General features: G+C 39.4%; 2 protein-coding genes across 22 annotated transcripts in view; one reads left to right on the forward strand and one right to left on the reverse strand.

The window, feature by feature from the left end:
• The first annotated feature begins 1,318 nt into the window (after positions 1-1,318).
• LOC141766708 (NLR family CARD domain-containing protein 3-like) lies at positions 1,319-8,630 on the forward strand. Of its 2 annotated transcripts, XM_074633777.1 has the most exons (11): positions 1,319-1,476; positions 2,350-2,404; positions 2,627-2,769; positions 2,916-3,023; positions 3,505-3,559; positions 3,730-3,955; positions 4,313-6,131; positions 7,068-7,235; positions 7,474-7,641; positions 7,740-7,786; positions 7,972-8,630. In XM_074633777.1, exons 3-11 carry the CDS (start codon positions 2,642-2,644, stop codon positions 8,508-8,510), a joined length of 3,258 nt encoding a protein of 1,085 aa, XP_074489878.1. In that variant the 5' UTR covers positions 1,319-1,476; positions 2,350-2,404; positions 2,627-2,641; the 3' UTR covers positions 8,511-8,630. The 2 variants fall into 2 exon arrangements, with proteins under 2 accessions (XP_074489878.1, XP_074489877.1); XM_074633776.1 differs by lacking the exon at positions 1,319-1,476 and having other exon boundaries at positions 2,310-2,404; positions 7,972-8,627.
• Positions 8,631-9,973: 1,343 nt separating this feature from the next.
• Positions 9,974-24,249, reverse strand: part of LOC141766710 (pleckstrin homology domain-containing family A member 7-like) — a 187,322-nt gene continuing 173,046 nt past the window's right edge. For 15 of the 20 annotated variants that reach the window (XM_074633786.1, XM_074633785.1, XM_074633788.1 and 12 more), the window contains 10 exons: positions 23,559-23,689; positions 23,234-23,428; positions 22,949-23,045; positions 21,371-21,462; positions 20,199-20,462; positions 14,109-14,288; positions 12,691-12,824; positions 12,305-12,438; positions 11,982-12,022; positions 9,974-10,540 (listed from right to left, as the gene is read on the reverse strand). In XM_074633786.1, the coding sequence (XP_074489887.1) occupies positions 11,997-12,022; positions 12,305-12,438; positions 12,691-12,824; positions 14,109-14,288; positions 20,199-20,462; positions 21,371-21,462; positions 22,949-23,045; positions 23,234-23,428; positions 23,559-23,689 (1,253 nt within the window). In that variant the 3' untranslated portion in view covers positions 9,974-10,540; positions 11,982-11,996. The remainder of the gene's footprint in view (positions 10,541-11,981; positions 12,023-12,304; positions 12,439-12,690; positions 12,825-14,108; positions 14,289-20,198; positions 20,463-21,370; positions 21,463-22,948; positions 23,046-23,233; positions 23,429-23,558; positions 23,690-24,249) is intronic. The other 5 variants (XM_074633789.1, XM_074633784.1, XM_074633800.1 and 2 more) reach the window with 1 other exon arrangement.

A 24,249-nucleotide genomic window follows, 5' to 3' on the forward strand; every position in this document is an offset into this window, starting at 1 on the left:
TTTAGCGACCTAGCCATCTGCAGAATCTGGGCTTTAACCCAATCAAACATCTCTGCAAAGGCCTGAAATATCTTTCCACCGACAGTCCCCAAACCAACCAGACCCAGAACAAGCCTAAGAGGATCTACTGCAGAAAATCCCCAAATCCATGTTTGCAAAACTTTGAGAGCCGAGGCTGTAATCTCTGACAAAGGTGCTTCAACCAAGTAGGCTACTGAGTCAAGGGTCTGAATACTTAATGCTATACATACACTCAGCAATACTTAGGTGATATTTATTTATCTTCTTTAGTAAATTTGCAAAAAAAAACGTCTAAAATATTGTTTTGGCTTTATTATGGGATAAATTTGCATAAAACTGCTAAAATCCTAATTTGGCTTTATTATTATGGGATAAATTTGCAAAAAACGAATGAAAAAATACCATTTTGGCTTTATCATTATGGGGTAAATTTGCATAAAACTTCTAAAATCCTATTTTGGCTTTATTATGGGGTAAATTTGCATAAAACTTCTAAAATCCTGTTTTGGCTTTATCATTATGGGGTAGCCTACTGAGTGTAGACTGAAGCAGAATTATTTTTTTTTTAAATGATTTCAACATATAACATGAAAAATGAAGGAGCCTGAATGCACTGTAAATATTGTAAATATTGCATTTAGTAAAAACATCTTGTTTATTGAAACCGGTGCTAGATACATTCAGATAGTGTAGCTATTCTGAATAAGTGTGTATATTATATATTATAATTTGCCTCATGGTATTTTTTTATTTTCTTTTAACATTTTCATCTAAAAAAAATAACTTTCTGCGAGAGTTGCAAACCAATTTGTGCATAATATATTCCGATGAAGCCTACATTTTTAAAGCCGAAGAATTGTTTTATGAACCCAGCTGAATGCTGCAGCTGATCAAACAGCTGATTGGCTCTCAGTTTTGACAGCAAACACCACGTGTAGTAGAAAGTCACAACTTCCTGTGTAATAGTAATATTTAACACTAGATTGTATTAGTCTCATGTTGTGCAGTGTTTGTACAGTTTCATCAGTTAACAAACACATCTTGTGTGGTTGATAATAACAATAATTATAATAATGAATATTATCTATATATAACACTTTTCAAAAACGAGTGTTCATTATGTGCTTTACAAAGGCAGACATATAAAATAGTAAAGGATAGAATCAAATATATAATAATATATATATATAATATATAAATAAATCCCAGCGTGGTCTGAAAACTACAAATGGCCTACAGATCGGATCTAACAGGAAGTCACTTTTTTCTGTGACTTCCTGTCATTTCTCCGAAGGCTGCTGGAAACTGTCCGACTGGACCGCAGCTTTCTGTCACCGCCCCCCATGCTGCTGCTGCTGCTGCTGCTGCTGCTGCACGCGAGGCGCACTTCATCTCTAACGAGCCTACAGTATCACTTCAATTCCTGGAAGAAAGCGCACCGCCTTGGCACCGCAGGTAAAGCTCCTTTTCCTGTTTTTGCATAAAGAAATATTACATTTTAATGTTAATTAATTAATCTGGATGGAAATTAGTTTTAAACCAGTTTACTGTGTAGATCAACTAACTAACCGGTGTGGTTATAATAATTAATAGAGAGGCGAACTGTTTTTTATTTGCTGCTTGTTGTCTGAAGTTGCCTAAAACTAGAATACAACATGCTTTATGTGCATTTTCTTTTGAATAGGCTAAACCGGCGAGCAGATTAGATTATACTACCGCCATGTGAACGAAATTATAATGTCGTTCACATGGAGGTAGTATAATCTACAATATATTGTCTACATATTATGTACATTCATTTAATGTATTTATTTATTTATTTGTACATACATAAAACTGCACAAAACAACACTAATGAGAAAACAAAATGAAACTAAACTGAAACTATCAGGCGTCTCCAACGATGTAACGGCTCTGCTGAGATCTAACTAAATATCATGATGTCATGGGTGGATTTAGTTTCTCAGGGTGTGAATTCTGTTATGTTCTATTGATGTGCAACATCAGGTGAACTCGCCTTTTTCCAGTCAAACTGGATTTGGCTTTGCAAAGTTGACTCACGGGTGCCAAAAATGCACTAGAGGTTAGGAAGGTGTGTGGGCAGGGAAATAACTTATCTAACTCTGTCACCATCTTGCAGCTATACAGGTTCCTTCTCTGCTGCTCGTATTGTGCAGCCAAATAAACAGAGTTGGCTGGACAAATGTTCACCTTAGTGTTTTTATTTAGTATAATTATTGTCAACATATATGTTCCTAATAATATAAATTGACACTTTATTGTAGTTTTTTCTGTTCTAATAATGATTTTAATCATCAAATTCTGTAGGCATCCATCCCCCGTTTCCAGATGTAGAAAGTTGATTGTCCTGTTTTGTGAATGGGTGAGTTGAATTTGGAATATTTACATGGTCGATGCAGCTATTTGGGAACATTTTATTCTAATGTTAAGACTTCTAAGTAATAGAGCTCTAATGATTGTTGGTACTATAAGTATTGTGTTACAGAGAAAACAAAAATGTTTCTACATATTGAGCAAAATCAAAATGTAAACTGAACTGAACGACTGTATAAAATATAACTTTTCTCTATAATAAACAAAATAGATATTACCTTCAAAAATGGACGCTGCCGAGGAGACCGAAACGTATCCTGATGGGCCACAGTTGCCTGCGTCATCCTGTTTGTCCATGAAAAGTAACTTCTCCATGGAGATTCGTCATGACTTCACTAAAGAAGTGGCTGACCGGTAGGCTTAGCATAGCTACAATACATATCTTGACAATAATTGACATCAGACTACATTGCCATGAATATTGATGCAGACACCTATTTGTGTCTACATATTGTTTAATGAGAATAAAATACTGTCTTTCTTCTGTCTTTCTTTATCAGCTCGGTTAATGTTGAGAAATCAAACTTACCTACCTCATCCTGTTTGTCAATGAAAAGTGACGTCTCCATGAATATTCGTCATGACTTCACTAAAGAAGACTCTGAGAGGTACATACATGATGTCTGTGTTTTGAGTCATGGTGGTGATGTGGCTCTGGTTTGAATCATATGTGTGTGTGTGTGTGTGTACACATACATGATGTAACAGCTCTGCTATGATCTAACTAAAATATCATGATCTTATAGGTGGATTTAGTTTCTCAGGATGTGAATTTACTCTTGTGTTTTGCAATCAAACCGGATGTGGCTAGTTTTCTCACGGGTGACAAAATGCAGTAGAGTTTAGGAAACTGTGGGCAGGGCAATAACTGTAAATTAGCTCTGTCACAATCTTTGTACCATCTTGCAGCTACAGGCTCCTTCTCTGCAGCTCGTATTATTTAACTGTGTAATCTATCTATCTATCGAGAGAGAAAGATATGTGTGTGTGTATCTATGTGTGTGTATATATACTGTATATATAAAATCAAGCTGTCTGAACTCGACCAGACTTGATTCATCTTAATAATAACTCAATATTTATCTCAAGGGACCAACATGACTGTTCAGAATCGACAGAGATGGATGGCAATGACATATTTAAGGTAGGCTACGTCTGTGTGTAGTCTGTCCATACATCTTCATGCACATAAAGTAACCGTAGTATATATTTTATAGGTTGTTGAGTTTAATTTGTTTTTTTGAGTTGGTCAGAGTATCTTGGATGTGAACCTACTGTATAACAGCTTGAGTCATTCTACTTTCTCCATCGCAGTTGGTGGAAGAACACAGCAAGAACATTTTGCTTAGTGAGCAGAAAAAGTACAAAAGGATGCTGTTTCCTCACCTATCACAATCTGAGAGTGAAAAGCAGGATGAAGACAGTTTGACTACTGCAGATAAAATGCAAGACAATGGTGCCGGTGAGGGCGTTCTGAAGATCACACTACATGTCTTAAAGGAAATGGGCCAAACAGAGCTTGCTGACAAACTGGAGAAACGTGAGTACCAAGAGGAGGAACATGTGCAGTATTTAAAATATGGGTGGTTGTGATGTATTTTTGAAAATGACAATATCTGATATTGTGCTATGTTTAACCAATTTCATGGCGAATTTGAAGAATTTATGTATTTGGTGTCATTATAACTTACTGACAAATGAAATTAAAGCTCGGGGAGGCAGTTTATTTTTTGGTGTTATTGGGCAACAATTCAATAATAAGTCTAGTTATCTCTCAGAACACTTGAATTACAATATGCTGAAAGGTTATTATGGACTTTTTGCCCAATGATGCCAAAAAATATACTGCCTGCCCCCACTTTAATGCACCAACATTTTGTTTTCTTTGTACAACCAGACATTTATGGTGAGCTTGATGTCTGCCAGCGCAAACTCCGACACAAACTGAAAAAGTTTGAATACATTTATGAGGGAGTGGCACAGCATGGGACCCAGACACTTCTCAACAAGGTATACACTGAGCTCTACATCACAGAGGGAGTCAGTGGGACTGTTAATAACGAACACGAGGTCAGGCAGATCGAGGCTGCAACCAGGAGACGAACAACAGAAGACAAGCCAATCAAATGTGAAGACATCTTTAAGCCTCTGCTCGGACAGGACCGATTCATCAGAACCGTGCTGACTAAAGGAATCTCTGGCATTGGAAAAACGATCTCTGTGCAGAAGTTTAATCTGGAATGGGCAGAGGGAAAGGTTAACCAGGAAATCCAACTCCTGATTAATCTTCCGTTTCGGGAGCTGAACCTGATGGAGAGACGCTTAACGCTAACGCAGCTTCTTCACCATTTTCTTGTGGAGGCAAAAGAATCAGGAATTTCAAATTTTGGCAAATACAAGCTCGTGCTGATATTTGATGGGTTGGATGAGTGCCGCCTTCCCCTGGACTTTGACCACAACGAGCCCTGCCACAGTGTCTCAGAACCAGCTTCAGTGGATGAACTACTGACAAATCTCATCCAGGGGAACCTGCTGCCCTTGGCACATATCTGGATTACCTCCAGGCCTGCAGCTGCAAGTCGCATTCCTGTTGATCTCGTTGACCGCGTGACAGAGATACGAGGGTTCAACGACCCCCAGAAGGAGGAGTACTTCAGGAAAAAAATCTCTGATCAAAACATGGCCGGTAGAGTCATCTCGCACGTTAAAGCAACCAGGAGCCTCCATATCATGTGTCACATACCAGTCTTCAGCTGGATATCCGCCACCGTCCTGCAGAGGATTTTAGAAGAAACGGAAAGGAAGAGAATAGAGGAAGATGGGGTCACAGGAGAGATGCCTAAAACTCTGACACAAATGTATGCCAACTTTCTGGTATACAACTCCTTGATCAGAACCCGAAAGTATTCAATAGAAGAAGAGGAAACGCAGCCCCAGGAGAAAGTGGATGAAGAGATGATCTTGAAGCTTGGAAAACTGGCCTTTGAGCACCTGATGAAAGGCAACATGATCTTCTATGAGAGTGAACTGAACGAGTACAACATCAACGTTACTGATGCCGCAATATATTCAGGAGTGTTCACACAGATCTCGGAGAATGACTTCGGATTTCATCTGGCGAAGGTCTACTGCTTCGTGCATCTCAGCATTCAGGAGTTTTTTGCCGCAATGTACGTTCTTCACACATTCATCTGCTTCGGTCAGAACTTGCTGGAACCACAAGAAGCCACCACTGTCCAGGAGGCTGCCAGTGAAGCAACCAACCTTCTCAAGAGTGCAGTGGATAAGGCGTTGCAGAGTGAGAACGGACACCTGGATCTTTTCCTGCGTTTCCTTCTCGGCCTTTCGCAGACCAACAATCAGACATTGCTGAAGAGAGTTCTGACCACAATGGGCAGCAGCTCACCGAGAAATGAGGAGATTGTCGAGCACATCAAGGAGAAGATCAGGCAAAATCTCTCCCCAGAAAGATGCATCAATCTCTTCCACTGCCTCAGTGAGCTGAATGATCAGTCTCTTTTGGAGGAAATCCAGAACTACCTGAGCTCCGGTAGTTTGTCAGAGACCGAACTTTCACCTTCACAGTGGTCTGCTCTGGCCTTTGTGTTGCTGACCTCAAAGGAAGAAATGGATGAGTTTGACTTGAGGAAATATTCAAGATCAGAGGAGGGTCTTCTGAGGCTGCAACCAGTGATCAAAGAATCCAGAGTAGTGTTGTAAGTAAAGAACATATCTTTTTTTTTTACTTTTTAAACCCTTACCATTCTGCCCTCTTTTTTAGAGGGTTGGGGGACAGGGGATGTTCTGGAGGAGATAGCAGGTTAACAGTAGATGTCACATAGAAGTGGTGTACATCATCTGAAAGCTGGGAACCTGAAGATTAATTTGAGATACAGCTCAGCACTGTCAAGTTTTCTAGTCATAAATACGAAATAAAAAAATTATTAATAATTTAATTAGAATAAATTGTGAAAGGGCTAAGAACAGGATAACAGTGATGGTAATTTCCATGCTCTATTGTGGCTCATAAGTTGTCTCAACAATTTGTGGGTTGATACAATTTGTTAGACACATTTGGTGTTACATTTTTACCATTTTTACCAATCAAGAATTGATAAAAATGATCAATAATCCCTCCAATATACCACATTAAGACACCAAGACCTTGAGGAACACCATAGAAAAATCCATGCTGTGATTTGGTATCAAAAACTTTTTGGGGGACATTTGGGGATTTCTGCAAGAATTGCATTTTTCAGCGATTGGATGGCAATAATTCTGTTGTGTAAACTGCTCAGAAACCCCCTTATTGTCAATCTAGCTAGGAATGCCATCCATCCTGTGAGTGCTCTGGGTCTCTAGTTTGTGGTTGTAAAGTTATATTTGCTTTCTCTTTCAACTTCCTGTAGTAGACTAGTGTATCATACACGTTCCATTATTCAGACACTCGTAAGGCTTTGGCTCTTGAGGATTTGTGCTGTAAAGATGTTCTGCAGATTATCCAGTTAAACCTGAACCAGGGAAACCGCAACATAAAAAATAGTGTGCAGGCAGCAGATCTTGTAGGTGATTCTCATTCCTTGTTATGTTTCACAATTAAACATTCAGCAAATTATGCTTATATGTTGAATTCTTTTCTTTTACTTTTGAAGGCTTAAAGAATGCAACCTCACAGAGAAATGCTGCGAAGCGCTTGGAGCCATTCTAAGCAATTCATGTCTGAAAGAGTTGGACCTGAGTGATAATGACCTGCAGGACTCAGGAGTTGAACTTCTGTCTGTTGGACTGGCTAGTCCAACATGTCAGCTGGAAAAATTGAGGTTTGTGAAGATGTGCTGAAGCAGGTTATCTATAAAATCTATTGAAGAACAAAACTGAACTGAACTAGGGATGCACCAATATCGGCCTGTACCCGAAGCCCAGGTATCGCTATCAATATCGGGACTGAAAAAGTTGGATAGGTGCATCCCTAAAGTGAACACATAGCCAATTTGAATCTGCTTTTGGTGAATACCATTCTGTGAATTGCAATAAATGTGTTTAACTCTTCAATTTCAGGCTGCCGTTCTGTGGAATCACAGAGATTGGCTGTGGTTTTTTGGCCAAAGCTCTGAGGACCAACCCCACCCGCCTGAAGGAACTGGATCTGAGTTACAATCATCCGGGGCAACCGGGGATGGAGCTGCTGTCCTGTTTACAGGAAGACATTGAACACCTCACTGTCAGGTATAACTTAGGGTTAAATGTCGTTTTTATTTTGGTTCTGTAAACTATTTTAGAAGACTGTTTACATTTCAAATGTCATCTCTTTAATTGTTCCCCAGCTTGGACGGCAATGCAGAGTGCTACTTAAAATCAGCTCTGAAGAAATGTAAGTCTCTAGTTTTTTTTAACAAACAAATCAATTTTAACGGTCAAGCTGTTCATCCTTAAATATATGAGTATCTGGCTTGAATATTGTGTATATAGGCAAAACTGAAAAATGTTTATGATAACATAATTTTAGGTGCTGGAAAACACAATTTGTAATGTCATTTCCTGTTTGTGTTTCATCAGATGCTCATGAGCTTACTATGGATCTGAATACTGCCCATTCACACTTGTCTTTTTCTGAAGACAACAAAAAAATGATGCGAATGGAAACAGCTCAGCCATATCCTGACACCCCAGAGAGATTTACAGACTGGGGACAAGTTCTTGGTGAAGAGGGTCTGTCTGGTCATTGCTACTGGGAGGTAGAGTGGACTGGGGATTGGATGGGCATAGGAGTGGCTTATAACGGAATCAGCAGGAAAGCAAAAGGCAACGATTGTGTCCTTGGCTACAATGATCAGTCCTGGAGTCTGCGTTACTGTCGCGGCAAATACACGGCCTGGTACAATAAGAGTGATGCAGACATATCTGTCCCCTACTTCAACTCCAAAAGGGTTGGGGTGTTCTTGGACTGGTCAGCTGGCACTCTGTCCTTCTACGCTGTATCCCCAAACGCCATGACGCATCTGCACACGTTCCACGCTAAATTCTCTGAGCCAGTGTACCCGGGTTTCAGGCTGGGGTTTGCAGATTCTTCATTACTTCTGTGCCAGCCAGAATAGCCTTAAATACCCCTAACTATTCAATGTATATGTTCATAAAACATGTGCATAGAATAAATCAAAGGCTGAAAAAAGAATGCTAATTAAGCAAACTTCATGGGGAAAATAAAGGGATGTCAGGTGGCCTTGTTTCTAACATGCTTTTCATCTATATTAACTAAGCTGAGTTCCTGAATCGAGCCAATGTGAGTATGATACATTGTTGACATGTGTGATGTGTTTTCTTACGCTGTGACAAGAGAGTATGGATGAGGCAAAATTGTTAAATTTGATTTTAAACTCCTTTAGCGGCTGGCTTGTTAGTTAGCTAGCTAGCTAGCTAACTAACAAGCTAAGTCCACCATGCTTTCATGCTACACTGGTTACAGAAATTGAGCCAAACAGTGCGCTGGTGGCCAGCGGTGGGGGGGAGATGAAGCCTTTGTTACACTTTTTGCAAGGACGGTCGCACAGACATGAGCTGACGTGGAATCGTGATGAGGAAACATTTTATACTTTTATACTAACGCCCGGGACACACAGGGAACGTCGAGAGTGCGTGGCGTCTGCGTGGCGTGGTGGCTGCGTGATTCATGCATCGGGTGTTCACACCAGCTGCATTTCAGCTGCGTGTCAGCTGCTGCCGTCAGCCCTTTCTACATAGTTTACCTTTTAATGGCCATTTCATTTCATTATAAATGTCATTTATATTTATTTTAGACAGAGAAAGGTTAAGAAACGTGTGGTAATTTGTAAATAGTAGTAATAATCGACAATTAAAACTCCGTACTATATTCATTCATGGAGCTCTACAAGTCACTGCATGCTCTAGAACACTGTCCAGCACACATATTTCAGAATAAAAGCCTTGTGTTAACAAATGAAGGAATTCTGTCCACAGAAAAAACGCTTGAGGGCTTTTATTTTGAAATGAAAGCAGGAAGTGTTGATTTAAAAATAAGTCTTTACTTTTTTCATCTCCGTAACATATTCTATAGATGGACATCGCAAATGTAGTAATCTTGCTGGTATGATGTCAATAGATCACCTTCACTGTCCGTGACATACTCTACAGATGTCTAGACATTGAAACTGTAGTAATATAGCCAGTATGATGTCAATGGATCACTTTCACTGTCTGTTGTTGCTGTGAAACGCACGCGTCAAAAATAGGCGAGACCTCTTTTCTCTAGAAGAGATGCAGCTGAGACGCGCGTCTCACGTGGGCAGTGTGGCTGCTCTAACCTGTTAACACGGACGCCAAAATAAAAAACAACAGGTAATGCAGCCGCCATGCGCTCCTGACGTTCCTGGTGTGTTCCGGGCTTTATACTTGTGCGGGTTTCTCCTTACCGCAAATCAACATTCTCATTATTCTGTTAGTTAAGTTCTAGTTTATTTAGCTTATGACAAATGTTTCGAGTGTATCTGTGAAAAATGGATGTATTACATTTTTGACCTTCAGGAAAACGCACACCAAATAGTAACTTGTTTAAACATTTATTTTCTGTAAATGACTTTACTTTTTTCATGTGTTTTTTTCTTTTTAATTATCAATCATATTCTAATGCATTTTAGTTGATTTGACAGGACCATGATCATTGTTATATAGAAAATATACAGTAGAAGTTGAACAAGCATGTCTAGCCAAACAAGGTAATAAATAAAGGATTCATGTGAAAACATCCCTCCTGTAGTCTGAGTATGTTGGCGTTGGCTTTCTTTTCACTCTTCTTTTATTCACTCATAAAAATACAGACCAAACTACAAAACAGCTAATTGCAGATTTAAAAAAAGAAAAAAGCATTTCACTCGTGTTATAAATTATTGTTGCTTAATTGTGCACAAGCAAGAATTAATTATATTTCTAAACTATGAATCAAAACTACTGAAATGTGTCTTGTTCTCACTCATAATAAACAGATATGTTAGAAGTGAATCAGTTTGTTAACTGCTGAAAAAATGATTAGTTTTCTTCCCCTTCATAAAGAATCTCTTCTGTTTGGTTGTGTTGGCCGTCCCTCTGGGTCAGTGCTCTGCAGCAGCTTTGGCTGAGGAGAAAACACAGGGAAGACATTATTTATTCTTGCTGTCAGGATATCATAAGTGCAAATACACCTTTAAACTAAACACATTTAATTAGCATTTTTGATTTTGTTTTTACGAGGACAAACTGCTCCGAGGAGAAAATGTCTCTTGTAACAGTTTCGTTTTGTGTAGTTTGGCAAATCTGATACCTAAAGGAGACCTGGCTCAAATATTATGTGCAAATATGTGTATTACTTAATATATGTGAACTGACAGCAAAACAAAAAGTAATTTACTACTAAGTGTTTGACCCATGTGATCTAGACTACAGTAAATACTATATTCATGAGGAATACAGGAGCAGCACAAATCAGTAGTATAATAGTGTGTATATATATATACTATAGTATGAATGTCATTCATATGGCAAGAGTTTGATCAGGTTTTTTTTATTTACTTTGAAAACACACACACAACTTGCACCAAAACCCCACACAAAACCACCACATTTCACCAAAACAGCACTTAAGGATACCTGAGCCAAGAAGAAACCTGAAGCTCTTTGGCGAGTATGTCACCCATAACAAATACACCAGGACTGCGCACAGATTTGGTTCAGGGACTTCCAAAACCAAGCTACAAAATGTTCAGTCAAAGGTAAAAGAAGAAGTAAAAGTACAGAAGGTCATCCGCTTTTTTGTTCTCACGGATTAATTTATTTTTCCTGTTCCAACCTCAGATTATGTACAGGAAATATCTGGTTAACTTGCAACCGAAAGTTGCAGGTTCAATCGGGACACAAAAATTCCAACATACTATGTACATCATTTGTAGATTTAAAGGGGACCTATTATGCTTTTTCCCCTTTCCTTTAGTGCGTTACGTAGTTTTTTGTACATGTAAAATGTCTGCAAAGTTGCAAAGCCCAAAGTCCACGCCAAAGGGAGTTACTCTCCCCCACAGAAACACTGCTCCTGTAACGCCCTGCTTGAAGTCGTGCCGTTTCTTCTGTAACGTGGTGATGTCACCAAGTAAAACATTTACATAATACCTGCCTAGCGGCTGGTTTGGCACGCCCTCAAACAAAGCTAGTTCGAGCTGAGCTGGAGTGGAGTTCGAAGAGTTTGGTTCTGTTGACCAATCAGAGCAGACTGGGCTTTCTGAGAGGGGGAAGGCGGGGCAGGTGGCGGGGCAGGAGCTCAAACAGAGCGTTTCAGACAGGTACGAGGTGCTACAGCAGACAAGTAAAGCGTTTTTTTTTTTTAACATTAAAGTATGTAAACATGTTCTAGTAGAAACCCCAAAATACAAGTACGTATGAACCTGGAAATGAGCATAATAGGTCCCCTTTAAAGAGTCCCCTTTGTCACCAATCTGTGCACATTCCTGACCAAAACCAAAATACATATACTGAGAGATACAACACAATGAATTCACACCACCCAAAAGGGAAATGGCAGGTACCTGGACCAGACATGCTCACCGACTCTCCAGCCACTCAGTCCCTGCACACCAGGGACAAATCACATGTTTCTTGTCTGAGATGGCAATCTAAGATGATTTTATTCCTCTGTGTTTTTGTACTTCTATCTTTGTGCGAATTGATTTCAGGTTTACAGGACAGTTCTGTAAATTGAGGACATTTTGGTTGGTCTTTCCTTCATGAGGCTGTTTGACTTGCTTTTCAGGTAAAGGTTAGGATTGTTAAAATTGGAGTATAAGGGTTTAAAGAAAGTCTTAGTGGTGATGGTTGTTGATTATGTTTATTAACGTGTAAGTACACTAACCTGCGACCAGTTTGCTCTTGCGCGAGGCCTCGGAGGCCAGTGCATGGGACACGTTCATGATCCTCTCCTGCTGCTGCAGAGCCGAGTCCAGCTCACCGAAGTCCAGTGATGCAGACGGCTGTATGTTCTGAAAACTGTGAAAGGACACAAATAACTTAAAACCAGTGGATTCATGAATAGCATAGATTACCATTTAGGTTTTAATTTTCTATCTGGGATACAGTAGATTGTACCCCCATGGTGGACATTTTGAACTCGCTGTATGTATATCGGTGCAGAAACAGAATATTTAACTCCAAACATCTTCCGCATACTAACACGGTCCCAGTGTTAAACACCAAAAAATAGAAACCCAACTCCCTTGTCATTATTTGAGTGCCGTCTACCTGGATTTAGCCAGCAGGTTCTTGATGCGCTCGGCCCGGCGGGAGCGTTCCTCCAGCTCCTCTGGACTCAGAGGCTCATCAGGGTCGGACTCTACGTAGCGCTCTGGGATGGGAACTTTTCGCGGTTTGGACAGCTGCGTGTTGGATAGACAGGTAGTCAGTCTTATAGCCCCATAATTTAAAGACAGCCATGGACAGTTTCCTCTAGTTTGTCCATTCCATTGGAGGTATACAACAGGTATTATGTATTTCGCTTGGTAATATGTAGTGTTGGAGCCCTAATGTAGTTGGTTTTTTTTTGGATAACAGAGTGAATGTTCTAGCATTGACCACATGGTGGAACATTATTATATGAAAGTGCATATAGGTAAGCTCTCAGGTGATGAGGATCAGGGGTGTGTAAGACGGGAAGCCAAACAGTTTTTGACCGTGCCGTGTGTAACTTGTTGGCTTGGATTCTGCTGAATGGAAACAGGGGAAGAACAATATGCAGATATCTACATGATTCTATGATGAGATGTGAAACTGTGAATAAATACAACTGATCCAGCGCACTGGACATTGGTTTGTTTTTAGAGCACGCGTCCGAACAAGTTCTCCCGTTCGTCCCTCAGTGGCTTAAAGATATTATTTTGTTGTTAAAAGTCACATGTGGTACCTTTTCCAGAATAACAGTAAAGAATTCCCTCTCAGGTATTATTGGTACATTCATTTTTGTGTTTTATCATTATTTTCCTAATTACCTACTATTACCATCACTATTATTATTTGTCTAATTACTTTTTCTGTATGTGTATATTTGATTTATTTCTGTAATATGTGACCTTGGACGAGAGGATGTGGGAATGTATCGACATGCAAAGATGACTATATTTTGTATAATGAAAAAATACCAATAAAAATAAGTCTAAAAAATACTTTAATCTAAAACTAACCTATGAAAGAACATGAATAGTGTGAATTTAAGTGATGTCAAACCAAACCATTCAAACAATATATCTAACCTGTCATTTTGAAAATTATGCTTTCAAATGAATTTCATTGAATCTTATAATCTTTCATGCAGTGAAATGTGAATGTTTTTATACCAGAAGTGAGCACAAAGTTCATGGCATACCACACATTGGATTTGAAAAAGGCTGCTCATTGATAAAGTCAATGCAGACCTGTTTAAAACCTGACAGCAAATTACTGTTTTCTTTATTTACAGGCCTTGTAAAACAGACAGAGGGGTCTGAGGGTTAAAATGTCACCCTTCAGTCTTTCATGAATAATGCATACTAAAACCTATCTATATTATGAAAGATCATAGAAGGTGTCCAAGATAGACAAGAACTATAAAGTGCAGATTTAACCGGATGGATCAGATCAGTGGAGCCGTTAGACTCTTGTGTTTTTCATGGCTGATGTGCGTCTACCTCTCGGCTGATATCCAGGTCGTAGTCAAGAGGCTCCACATCCGCCTCTCGTATGTGTGTGGTTGTAGTCGTCACCGTCACCCACTCGTCTGATTGGATCCTCCCTCTCTCTCTCATTTGACTCCACCCTTCATCGCTCTGACCCTCAGCAGCGAGTCGCTCCTCCTCCCAATCAAACACCTGGAAACGGCAGGAGTCATGATTACACAGCTAGCTGGTGACTGTCAAAAACAGATTTGCTGCTATCATTTAAGTCTTTAAAAGTTGCAGTGTGTAGGATTTGGCGGCATCTAGCGGTGAGGTTGCAGACTGCAACCAACTGAAACTTAATATTATATTTCATTTCAGCCAATAGACCCCTCTAAATGCTACACACTGGCCCTTTAAGAAAAGTTTATATAAATTAATCACAAAACCTCAGTGTTGTCTGGATATGTGTTTAAAAGGTGTTGGATGTTTTAATATTATTAGGAAAATTAATAAAACAAAAATATTATAGAAAACAATCAAATTAATATTTTTGAGCCATTTATATTATTTCCACAAATTAACCAGATTATTATGAACACAAAATCCTCCAACAGGTTTCTTACACTACTTTCTTTAGAGTGTAAACTATTAGTTGATTTATCAGTTATTCAATTCATTAAATTAATTTGCAATCAATTAATTTTTTCAGCAAAAATGCTAAGAATTTACAGGTTCAGCTTCTCAAATGTGAATATTTGCTGGTGTCCTTCGTCGTCTATGGTAGTAAATTGAATATCTTTGGTTGTTGGGTGTTGATCAGACAAAACAAGAAATGTGAAGAAGTGATCTTGGGCAGACAATTCTCACAGAAAAAGATTAATTGAGAAAAAAACTGGCAGATAAACCAACAGAGGAAGTAATCACCACAGTTACAACCTTAGTATTTTTTATAGATCAGTGAAGGTTAATAAAACATGTTTATACTCTTCAATAAAGTGAAAGAAAAGACAAACCCACACTGGAGCAGTGGGGGGAAGAGCAAAGGAGGGTAGTGACAATTAAATCTCTTTGTGACTCAAAGCAGTGGAGTTTATGGGGAAATATTAAATTGTTGTAAAATGAAAGGGGGCTGTCACCATCGTGGTCTTCCTCGTTTAACAAGGAAATTCTACAATATTGGTGTATAAAACAATGTTATGTCTCTGCAGTGAGTCGTGCCTCAGTTAGAGGGAGACAAACACTAAACTGAAAGAGGAAGACAAATATGAATTTAACATTTCTGTGCAACCAGGAATAATTATAGCAAGAAGTTCATCCAGGGATTTGAAAGGATTATGTTTAGTATCGTTACTAAAGAGGCAGATGATTAGTCTGTGTTTCTGGAAGCTGTAATTAGACACACATACCACATCCTTCTGTCCTACGAACACCAGCACGTTAACATCTACAAAACATACTCTTACACTTTTGCTCTGACAAGTACTAATGTGTGTGTGTGTGCAGCCCAGTCGCACAGTGGTTTGTGAAATAGTTATAAAATTGAATGTATTGATTTGTGCACATAGACACGAGTTTCCCTTTTTTTCCTGTTGGTAAGCACAAAATCAATTTTGTAATCCACATAATCGTGAACCGGTATGTATAAACAGTGGCGAACGCCGCGTAGGGAGGTCGGGGTGGATGGGTGGGTCAAAAAACACCAGGCTTTGCTTATGCCCAGGACACCGGTGGTTGTTTCCCGTGTGAAACCAGAAGTCAACATTGATTTATTTGTCACGTAACTTCCGTACTTACTGTAAGTTATGGTATTTCTGGAGATATTTTAAGCCAAACCGGGATCTTATCCTAAAGCTGAGTAGTTTTGATGCCTAGACCTAACCAAGTCGATCAATTCCTAAACCTAACCAAGTAGTTTTTGTCACATAACTTCTGTACTTAAGTTGCGCCACTTCTGGTGTTATTTTTTAATTTTTATATAAGGTAATGTGAGTAAAGAGATTTTTGTATGTGATGTTTGAATGTATATAATGTGTAAAATTGTGATTTCTGTGTCGGACCCCAGAAAGACTAGCTGGCTTCATGACGTCAGCTAATGGGGATCCTTGTAAACTAAACTAAACCCCACCCGCAACCTTTTCCTAAACCTAACTAAGTAGTTTTGTTGCCTAAACCTAATGAAGTAGTTTTATTTTGAAAAGACTGGAGCGGAAACTGACACGTGCATCAAGTGTTGATGGACATTCATAGGAAAACACACAAACAATACGTTGTTGAAAGGGAAATTTGTCTATGTACACGAATCAAATAGATTCAATTTTGTGACTATTTCACAAACTGCCGTGAGACTGCGTTGGGGTGTGTGTGTGTGTGTGTGTGTGTGTGTGTGGTGAGGGGTACTTGTGAGTAATCATCCAAGGAAGCATCAAAGCCATGCATGCATCCTTCCCACTCCAGTAGCCTGCAGCACGGTCTGATCTGCTGGCGTGTTCACATGCTCTGAGAAAAACACTGCATCCCATGCCTTGTTGTGCTCAGGAGAACCAATCACACACCAAAGAGACAGAGAGAAAGAACACCATGCAGACACAGATTCATCAAACCCCCGACAGATTAGGAAGAACACAGCCCAGAGGAGGTTCAGAAGCAAGAAACTCTTTATTGTCGAGTGCAAATCTCTACATGATAGAAAAAGAAAAGGGAAGAGTTGTGCGTTGCTTCTCGATAACACAGAGTTAGGTGGTGATTAGCAGTTCACTTCTCTAAATTCTCTACTATAGTTCTACTCTTCGACTGAGCGACCTCCTGTAACTATTTTCTCTTTGATCTGATATATTGTACGTATAGCTGTGGAAAGGAAGAAGCAATGTGGCAGAAAAACTCTCGAGATTAATACTGTCAGTCAGAAAAACAAGGAGCGGACAGCAGCGCCAGGAGAACCAAATCTGTGTGACAAGCACGTGGATCTCTGGGTTTTGTGGTTCACAACCTTTGTCCTTAAAGAACCCCTTTTCTACCATTGAGTAAACTGACGACCCCTGACAAAGCGACTTATTTTATTGCTATTTCATATTATATTCAATGCATAAATAACAGTACAGAACAACTGATTAACTGTTGAATAATAGTGAACGCAACAACTGCAGGAAGTTTGTGTAAAACGAGCGATTTGGATGAATTCTGAGCAGATTATTTCCTGTGAATATTGCATCTGAGATGAGTTTTCCTGTTATTTTTAGGAACTTTTAATATAATTCTGTCTATTATTGAATGTATTTTTTTAATTTTTCACAATCATACATACTTAATAAGCTTCTTTTTTGACACATTCAGTGTTTTCTTCTCCCTGACACTTGGCCATTGTTCTATCAGCTCTTTGGTTGATTTCACTGCGTACTTGTCTAATGCAGGACGAGGCTGTTTAGCAGAGAGGAGAGGCTCTGTGAATAGAACTTGTGTTCAGGTTTTCACTGTGCTCTTACAACATCACCTCTATGCTTTAGCTCTGGATTTATCGGCTAAAAACATCATTACATGTTTTAAAAATGCATAAAAACCTGAAAATATTTAACATAAGCACTGCACACACCTGCGTTTACAGTTCACTGGTTATTTTTGGTCATATGCACAGATTCTGTTTACTCATATCCCACAATGCAATGTTACATTGAATGCTAGTTTAATATACATTTAAAAGGGTTAGTGCTTTATGCATATTTTATCTTAAAATGTTTTATACTTCATCATTTGGAAAGACGCATGTAACAATTATAAAGTATTCCTCAAAGGAAATTATTGCACATGTGCAAAATATCCAGTAAAGGCCTGGTAGCAGCTCGGGGTTTTACTCAGCTGCTGACCACCGAGACCACGACCGAGACGTCTTGCCTTCTCTGCACCGATGGTGACTCTTCGGCCAGGAGCAATCTACTTTAACAAAATTGATAATTATCGGTTGCATTTTTTTCGTGCTCATTTGGGCTTTCGGGAATGCATGTCGCTAGCTAACGATAATCGTCATGTGAAATGAATAAATTATTATATATAAATTATTAAGACACAAGAAGCACAACATTTTTTTTAAAAGACATAAATCTCACAATTGTGTGTGTTTCACATTGTGTCTTTGTTCGGTATCCTAAAGTTTAGCTGACTGCGTGTCATCTAAAGACCACAAAACACGTCAACTCGACCATCGTACATGTTGACACTTTGCACGATAAACTAAGTGTGAAGTGAAGCGTTAACTTTACCGTTAATTCAAACTTTTTACAAGTAAACTTTTTTTTCTTTTTGACATTACAGATGCTGTGACGACAGTTTTTGAGGACATCCAAGAGAGACGTGAAGTCTCCAGGATTGGTGGCGGGGGGCTACTGAAGTACTGTACGTTCAAGTACCTTCCCCTCATACAAACATCTATCATACATACTATTCTTCATCTTATACACCTGATGACACACATCTGCCTGCTGTCTTGACCTCATAGTTGCCACAGATGTAGTTAAATACTATCCGGTCCAACGTCTGATAAAGAATTTGGCCACTCTACTGTCCCTTTCTTTCTTTCCACACAGATTTCCCCATGACAAAGTTGTCCGCTCCTTGTTCACACCTATTCGTATCTTTTTTTATTACTTATTTCAGCCCTGTTGCTTGAACCTGTCCTGTATATTTATGATGCATAAAAACAGCACGGCATAGGCCACTTAAAAGTACTCAGATATGAGTACAGATTCTTTCCCCAACTTTAAATGTGGCAATGTAATTATCAACCACTGTCAAACACTAAAAAATAACCTTGTAGTCTGTACAAGAAAAGGCGGTATCAATGAGGATGTTAATTCAAATATAAAATGGCGTAAACATGTTTTATGCTGGTGGAGTAGAGAAAATAAAATATGCTCTGGCGTTTATGGTCGTATGCACTGAGGGTGGATTACATACTATGTATTGCTCACTGTTACGGGGACATTTGAATTCAAGGGTTTATGGGAAATGTAGTCTGATTACAGGCGGATCTCACAGCAGGTGTGTGTTAGTCTGTAATCATAATACCTATCTGGCAGTTATCATGTGTCATGTTCTCTTAATGGAAGACTTTGACATTTTGAATTACTTACTGAATCACTTATTTCACCGAGGCGTGTTAGCATTGTTAGCATTCCATACTGAAACCAAGGGGTATTTAGTTTTAATGTCAAAGTATTCCTTTAGGGGTTAAAACCAGCAGCGTCCCCACATCTCCCTGACTTTCTGCTTCTACACAGAAAAGCAAACTTAAAGCTGACTCCTGCATCATTTCTATGATTCTGAAGTGGAGACGCGTGCTTCAAACAAAAGCACGGTTAATTAAAATATTGATTTAAGGAGGTGCATTTGGGACAAAAGGCAAAAAGATCGTCAGCAAAACAAGGCACTTGAATTTCATTTGAAGAAAAGAAAGCAGGGAGGGTGTGATCATGATTTGTGCCACTAGCATCTGCCTCTTTCTTCATTTCATCAACCTGAATACTTATTTTTCCAACATTTCTCCCACTCCTCTATATGCTCTATATACCAAATCTCTACAAAATATAACTGTACAACTGTATTACTGAAAATATCCCTCAGTAAATAAATAAAAGTGTACAAGTACACGGCGTGTAGATGTACATAAATGGGCTCTTCTCTCTACTTTCTGGTGATTAAAACAGAGAAAGGAAGGCAGAGTGATGCCTTCCATTCCCTCCTTTTCCTCAGTGGATTTACATTCAGAATTGTGTCAGTGAGGTCCCACCAGGGGGCAGTGGTAACAAGGTCAAACCTTTTAAAAAAAATAAAAATAAATAGGGAGCGACTGTCCCAGTCCAAAACTAGCCGAGTATTCGCCTCAACTCCCTGTGCTCATTTTGTCTCCCATTGTTCTTAAAGCATTATCGAGCTAGCTAGCCAGCCATAGTCAGTCCCGCCCTTTTAGCTTGTTAGTGCTGACGTCAACAACCACTGGTTACACAAGGCAGAGAGCGCTAGTGTGTTAGGTTATTATGTGGCCGGGGGCTGGAGGGTGGCATAGCAGCAAGGGTGGTGAAGGTGGTGCTCCCTGTGTCTGCTGCTGCTGCGCGGGGGCGGGGGGTAACGTACGGAGGCCGGAGGCTCGGAGGTGCTGGAGGGCAGTCTGGAGGAGGAGGAGGAGCGCTGGGTGGTGACCGTGGAGGCGGGGAGGCCCGTGCAAGAGCGTTCGCCCTGGCTGAGGTTCCTCTTGCGCTCTCGAACCAGCGCCTTCTGGTGGCGCTTCATCCGCTCCAGCTGCTCCTCCGCGGTCATTCGCCCTCGAGGCTGGCTGCTCGGGAGCGGCAGGGCTTCTGTAGGCGATGACAGACGCTCCAAGGCACTCTTGGGTCTCTCCTGGTGAGACAAGGAAGGAGGAAAGATGCAGGGAGAATTGGACCGAGGACGGGATGGAAATGAGAGAGGTGATGGATAGTTAGTGGGGGAGACAGAGAGTAAAGAACAGAACGAAAGACGGAGGAATATGGAAAGAGAAATAGGCGTCATCTAGCAGTGATGTTGCAGATTGCAACCAACTGAAATTTCTCCCGTGTGCTTCACAGTGTCAACTCCCTCGTCTGCACTTGTAAGACTACAGGTGACTTTCTACCTCATTGTCATCCTCCAGATCATGACTCGACTGATCTGGTCTTTCTGGCCACTCCCTTTCGCTTTTCCACAGGAAACGTGGGCCCTATATCCAGTTCTCACTTTTGATGAAACTCTCAGCTTTCAGACCTCTTGAGGCTTGATCTGCCGGATTCTCAGAGGTGTTGACCTACCTCCATTGATCGTGTTGGCAACAAAGGTTTTGAAACAAGATGTTTACTTCAGTACAGTAGTACTGTCTGTCCAGAAGATTGACTGTTCTAGCTGAACCTGAAGCTCCCTTCTTAGCATCTTGTCGACTTTGACAGCAACAACTGCTGCCGTCAATTCCATTCTGGGGATAGTGATCTGTTTTAGTGGAGCAACTCTGGACTTTCCCATCAGAGAGGAAACGTGTTTTTTCTCTGTCTGTCTGTCTCTCTCTTTTTCTCTCTCTCTCGCTCTCTCTCTCGCTCTCTCTGTCTCCTAAACCTCCTAAACATAAAGACATACATTTTAAAGCACGTGTGAGAGAGAGAAAGCGCTTTGAGTGGTCGGAAGACTAGAAAGGCGTTGTATAAATGCAAATCCATCTATCATTTACCATTATGAGTTGCTACAAGGCTCATACAAACAGCTGATCACAGGGATCAGCAGATGTTGTTATCTGGACTCACCCTGGGTGCGGAGCTCCCGGGGCCTCTCCTCAGGGTGACGTAGGACGCGATGGAGTTGGACTGGTTCAGTCTAGATGAGGGGCCTGACAGACCTAGTTGATAACAACAAGACAAGAATCAGCACTGTTTAGTTTCATCCGCAAAGTGAAAAAGCAGTTAGGTCAAACTATGAAAAACACAGGGACAGAATGCAAAAATAAAAATCTCCGTAAGGGTAAAAAATGTAGAATAAACTTTAGATGAAACAAAAACAGATATTATGCCACATATCAACACTGGTCAAATACATTCCTCAATTTAATTGCTAAACAGTAAACATATTTACAAAATGAGATTCTTTCTTATTAAAAATGTGTCTCAGGATTTAGAAACATTTTAATTAGATTCCAGACGATGGACCGTCTCCTCTTGTGGGTGACAATAAATTCTACTACTGAGGGATCATTTATTAGAAAGATAAGCACAACATTTTCCACATTTTAACGGACGAATCTTCTATTCTGAAAGGATTGGATTTCTAATGAAAATATGTGTCTTACCAAACACAAATACATCTGTCTGTCTATGCATATTCAACGTTTTAATCAAATAAATTAAAGCTTGCTAAGTATTTTTTCTCTACAACAAAACCAAGTTTGTTTCCAATAATGTTGATCTACAGTACGTCCTTCAAGTAATACAAAAATGTGAGCTAAGATGATTGGGTACTTATAATTTATAAATGGTAAATTGATAGGTAATAGACTTAGTTAATAGTTATTTTACTGTTAACAAACAACAAAATGATAATTAATAATGTTTACTAATTATTAATAATGCTTTAATTTATGTTCTTTTATTATCAGTTTGTGTAATATGAAATAATTAGTTTATAAATTTGATATTGTATCATAGCTGATAAGAGCTGATAACGATTACCTTCTGATTACACTAGTTTAGTATTTATTAACAGTTTATTGTTGTACACATTATAACATTTGATATACTATATTAAGCATTTGTTAATGAATACCAAATGATTTGTAAACCTTTAAGAAATCGTTTGTAAATTGTAAATTATTATTAACCATGAATAAAGTATTAGCTATCTATCTAAATAATGTTTATGGACGCTTTACAAAGTATTTATTAACCATTTAACAAGGTATTATAATCATCAGTTGCAACTTGATAATAGCCATCCAAATAATGTTTATAGATGGTTTAAAAAAAACAATTATTAAACATCAACAAAGTGCTACAAATATCTGTATATCTCACAAACAATTTCATAAAGATTTACAAATAATTTTGTAATCATTAACAAATACTTAGATGTATAATATATAAAATGTTGTGTGCAACAATTAACTGTTAAAATAAATTATAGAATTACTAATAATTAGTAAACATTATTAATTATAATGTAATGTGTTAACAGTAAAATAACAACAAAACTGAAATGAACCATCAATTTACCATTTATAAATGGTTATTATTAAGTGTTACCGATGATTGCATTCTATGCTGGGAAATCACTAGTTATAAAAAATAGTCTATTTTCTGTTAAATGTATTTTGCATGTTACTGTTGAGCTACCTTGGCCTTGGAAATACTGGTAGTCAACGTCAGACCCGGTGCTGTGGTGGCTCAGTCCCGGCAGCTCTGGTTCACTCACATATGACCGCAAGTCGGTCTGAAACCAGAAGAGGTAAGACGGAAAATGGTTATTGGTGATTTTGACCAAAACAACTATGGATATGGAAATATGGAAAACATGATGTCTTAATATGAAAATAAACATTAAAATCCCCCCAAACTGCATTCACATGGCTTCATTCCAATAGAATAGCAGGGAGCTGGATTAACTGAAGGTGAGCATACCTTACAGTCTCCATTGACAACATACTGCCCGCTCTCCCGGTCCCTCTTCCTCTCATCTGATTGGCGTTTGAGCCCACGCACCGAAGTGTGGCGGATGACCGAGGCCTCTTTGGGGAGAGGCGGCACCACCGGGGGCGTCTCCTCGTAGTCGTAGAGTCGAGGCAGCGGCGGCCGGGGTGGGGCGGCGTCCTCTGCCTGGACAGCAAACAGACAAGAGTGGGATTCAGTATTTTGTATGTATGAACTCCCAAATGCAATCTGACCAAATCCAGCGATAATTCCTTAAAGTTTAATATGACGTAAACAGCAGAAGGGGGACACTCACCCACTTTGGCACGGTGCTGTGAGGCAAAGTATGGGAGCGGATGCTGGGGATGGAGCTGCGAGGAGGCGGCTGGACCTCCATGCTAAGAGAAGGCACTGCCGGGTCTGACACCGAAGGCACTAATTTCCTCTCTGGTGGAGAAATCAAGGGTTAGCTTTTAAATACAAGCAGTTTTGAAATGGATTTAAAGTCAGAAAGGGGGGAGACATTTCTGACCACATTTACACTGAGAAGAGTACGAACAAATACATGTAGATTTCAATGAATGTAGCCACAACAAGCCATACAATTGCCATTTTCACTCAAAATCTGATCTTTAGAAGCAGAGGTCTAAGTAAGGGATAATGTACAGCGAGCCCGTCATTATTGCAAAATGAAACAGGGTGAGCAGGGGTCTTGAATCAACCTGAAGGGGTTCATTTTGCAATAATGACCAGCTCGCTGTACATTATCCCGCTTATTACACGGCTACTTACTAAAACAAAAATTATAATTTGATGCAGAATATTGATTTAAAAATATAATTTAAATTATTTTATTGCTTCCACTAAAAAAAAATTAGTCCGCTCAGAGCTGCGTCCATAGCAACGGTCTGTTATTCATAGCAACGGTCTGTTATTAATAGCAACGGTCTGCTATAAAAAAAATAATAGACTGTAGAATGCCGTAATTGACCAATCAGAATCAATTA

The sequence above is a fragment of the Sebastes fasciatus genome, chromosome 4, assembly GCF_043250625.1.
Source record: "Sebastes fasciatus isolate fSebFas1 chromosome 4, fSebFas1.pri, whole genome shotgun sequence".
In the NCBI taxonomy this organism is placed as follows: domain Eukaryota; kingdom Metazoa; phylum Chordata; class Actinopteri; order Perciformes; family Sebastidae; genus Sebastes; species Sebastes fasciatus.

Excerpts from the sequence above, each read along its gene's own strand:
- LOC141766708 (XM_074633776.1), top strand. The coding sequence starts at position 2,324 with ATGATTTTAATCATCAAATTCTGTAGGCATCCATCCCCCGTTTCCAGA. Across the intron at positions 2,405-2,626 it reads TTGTCCTGTTTTGTGAATGG|ATATTACCTTCAAAAATGGA; the intron begins GTGAGTTGAATT and ends TAAACAAAATAG. Across the intron at positions 2,770-2,915 it reads ACTAAAGAAGTGGCTGACCG|CTCGGTTAATGTTGAGAAAT; the intron begins GTAGGCTTAGCA and ends TTTCTTTATCAG.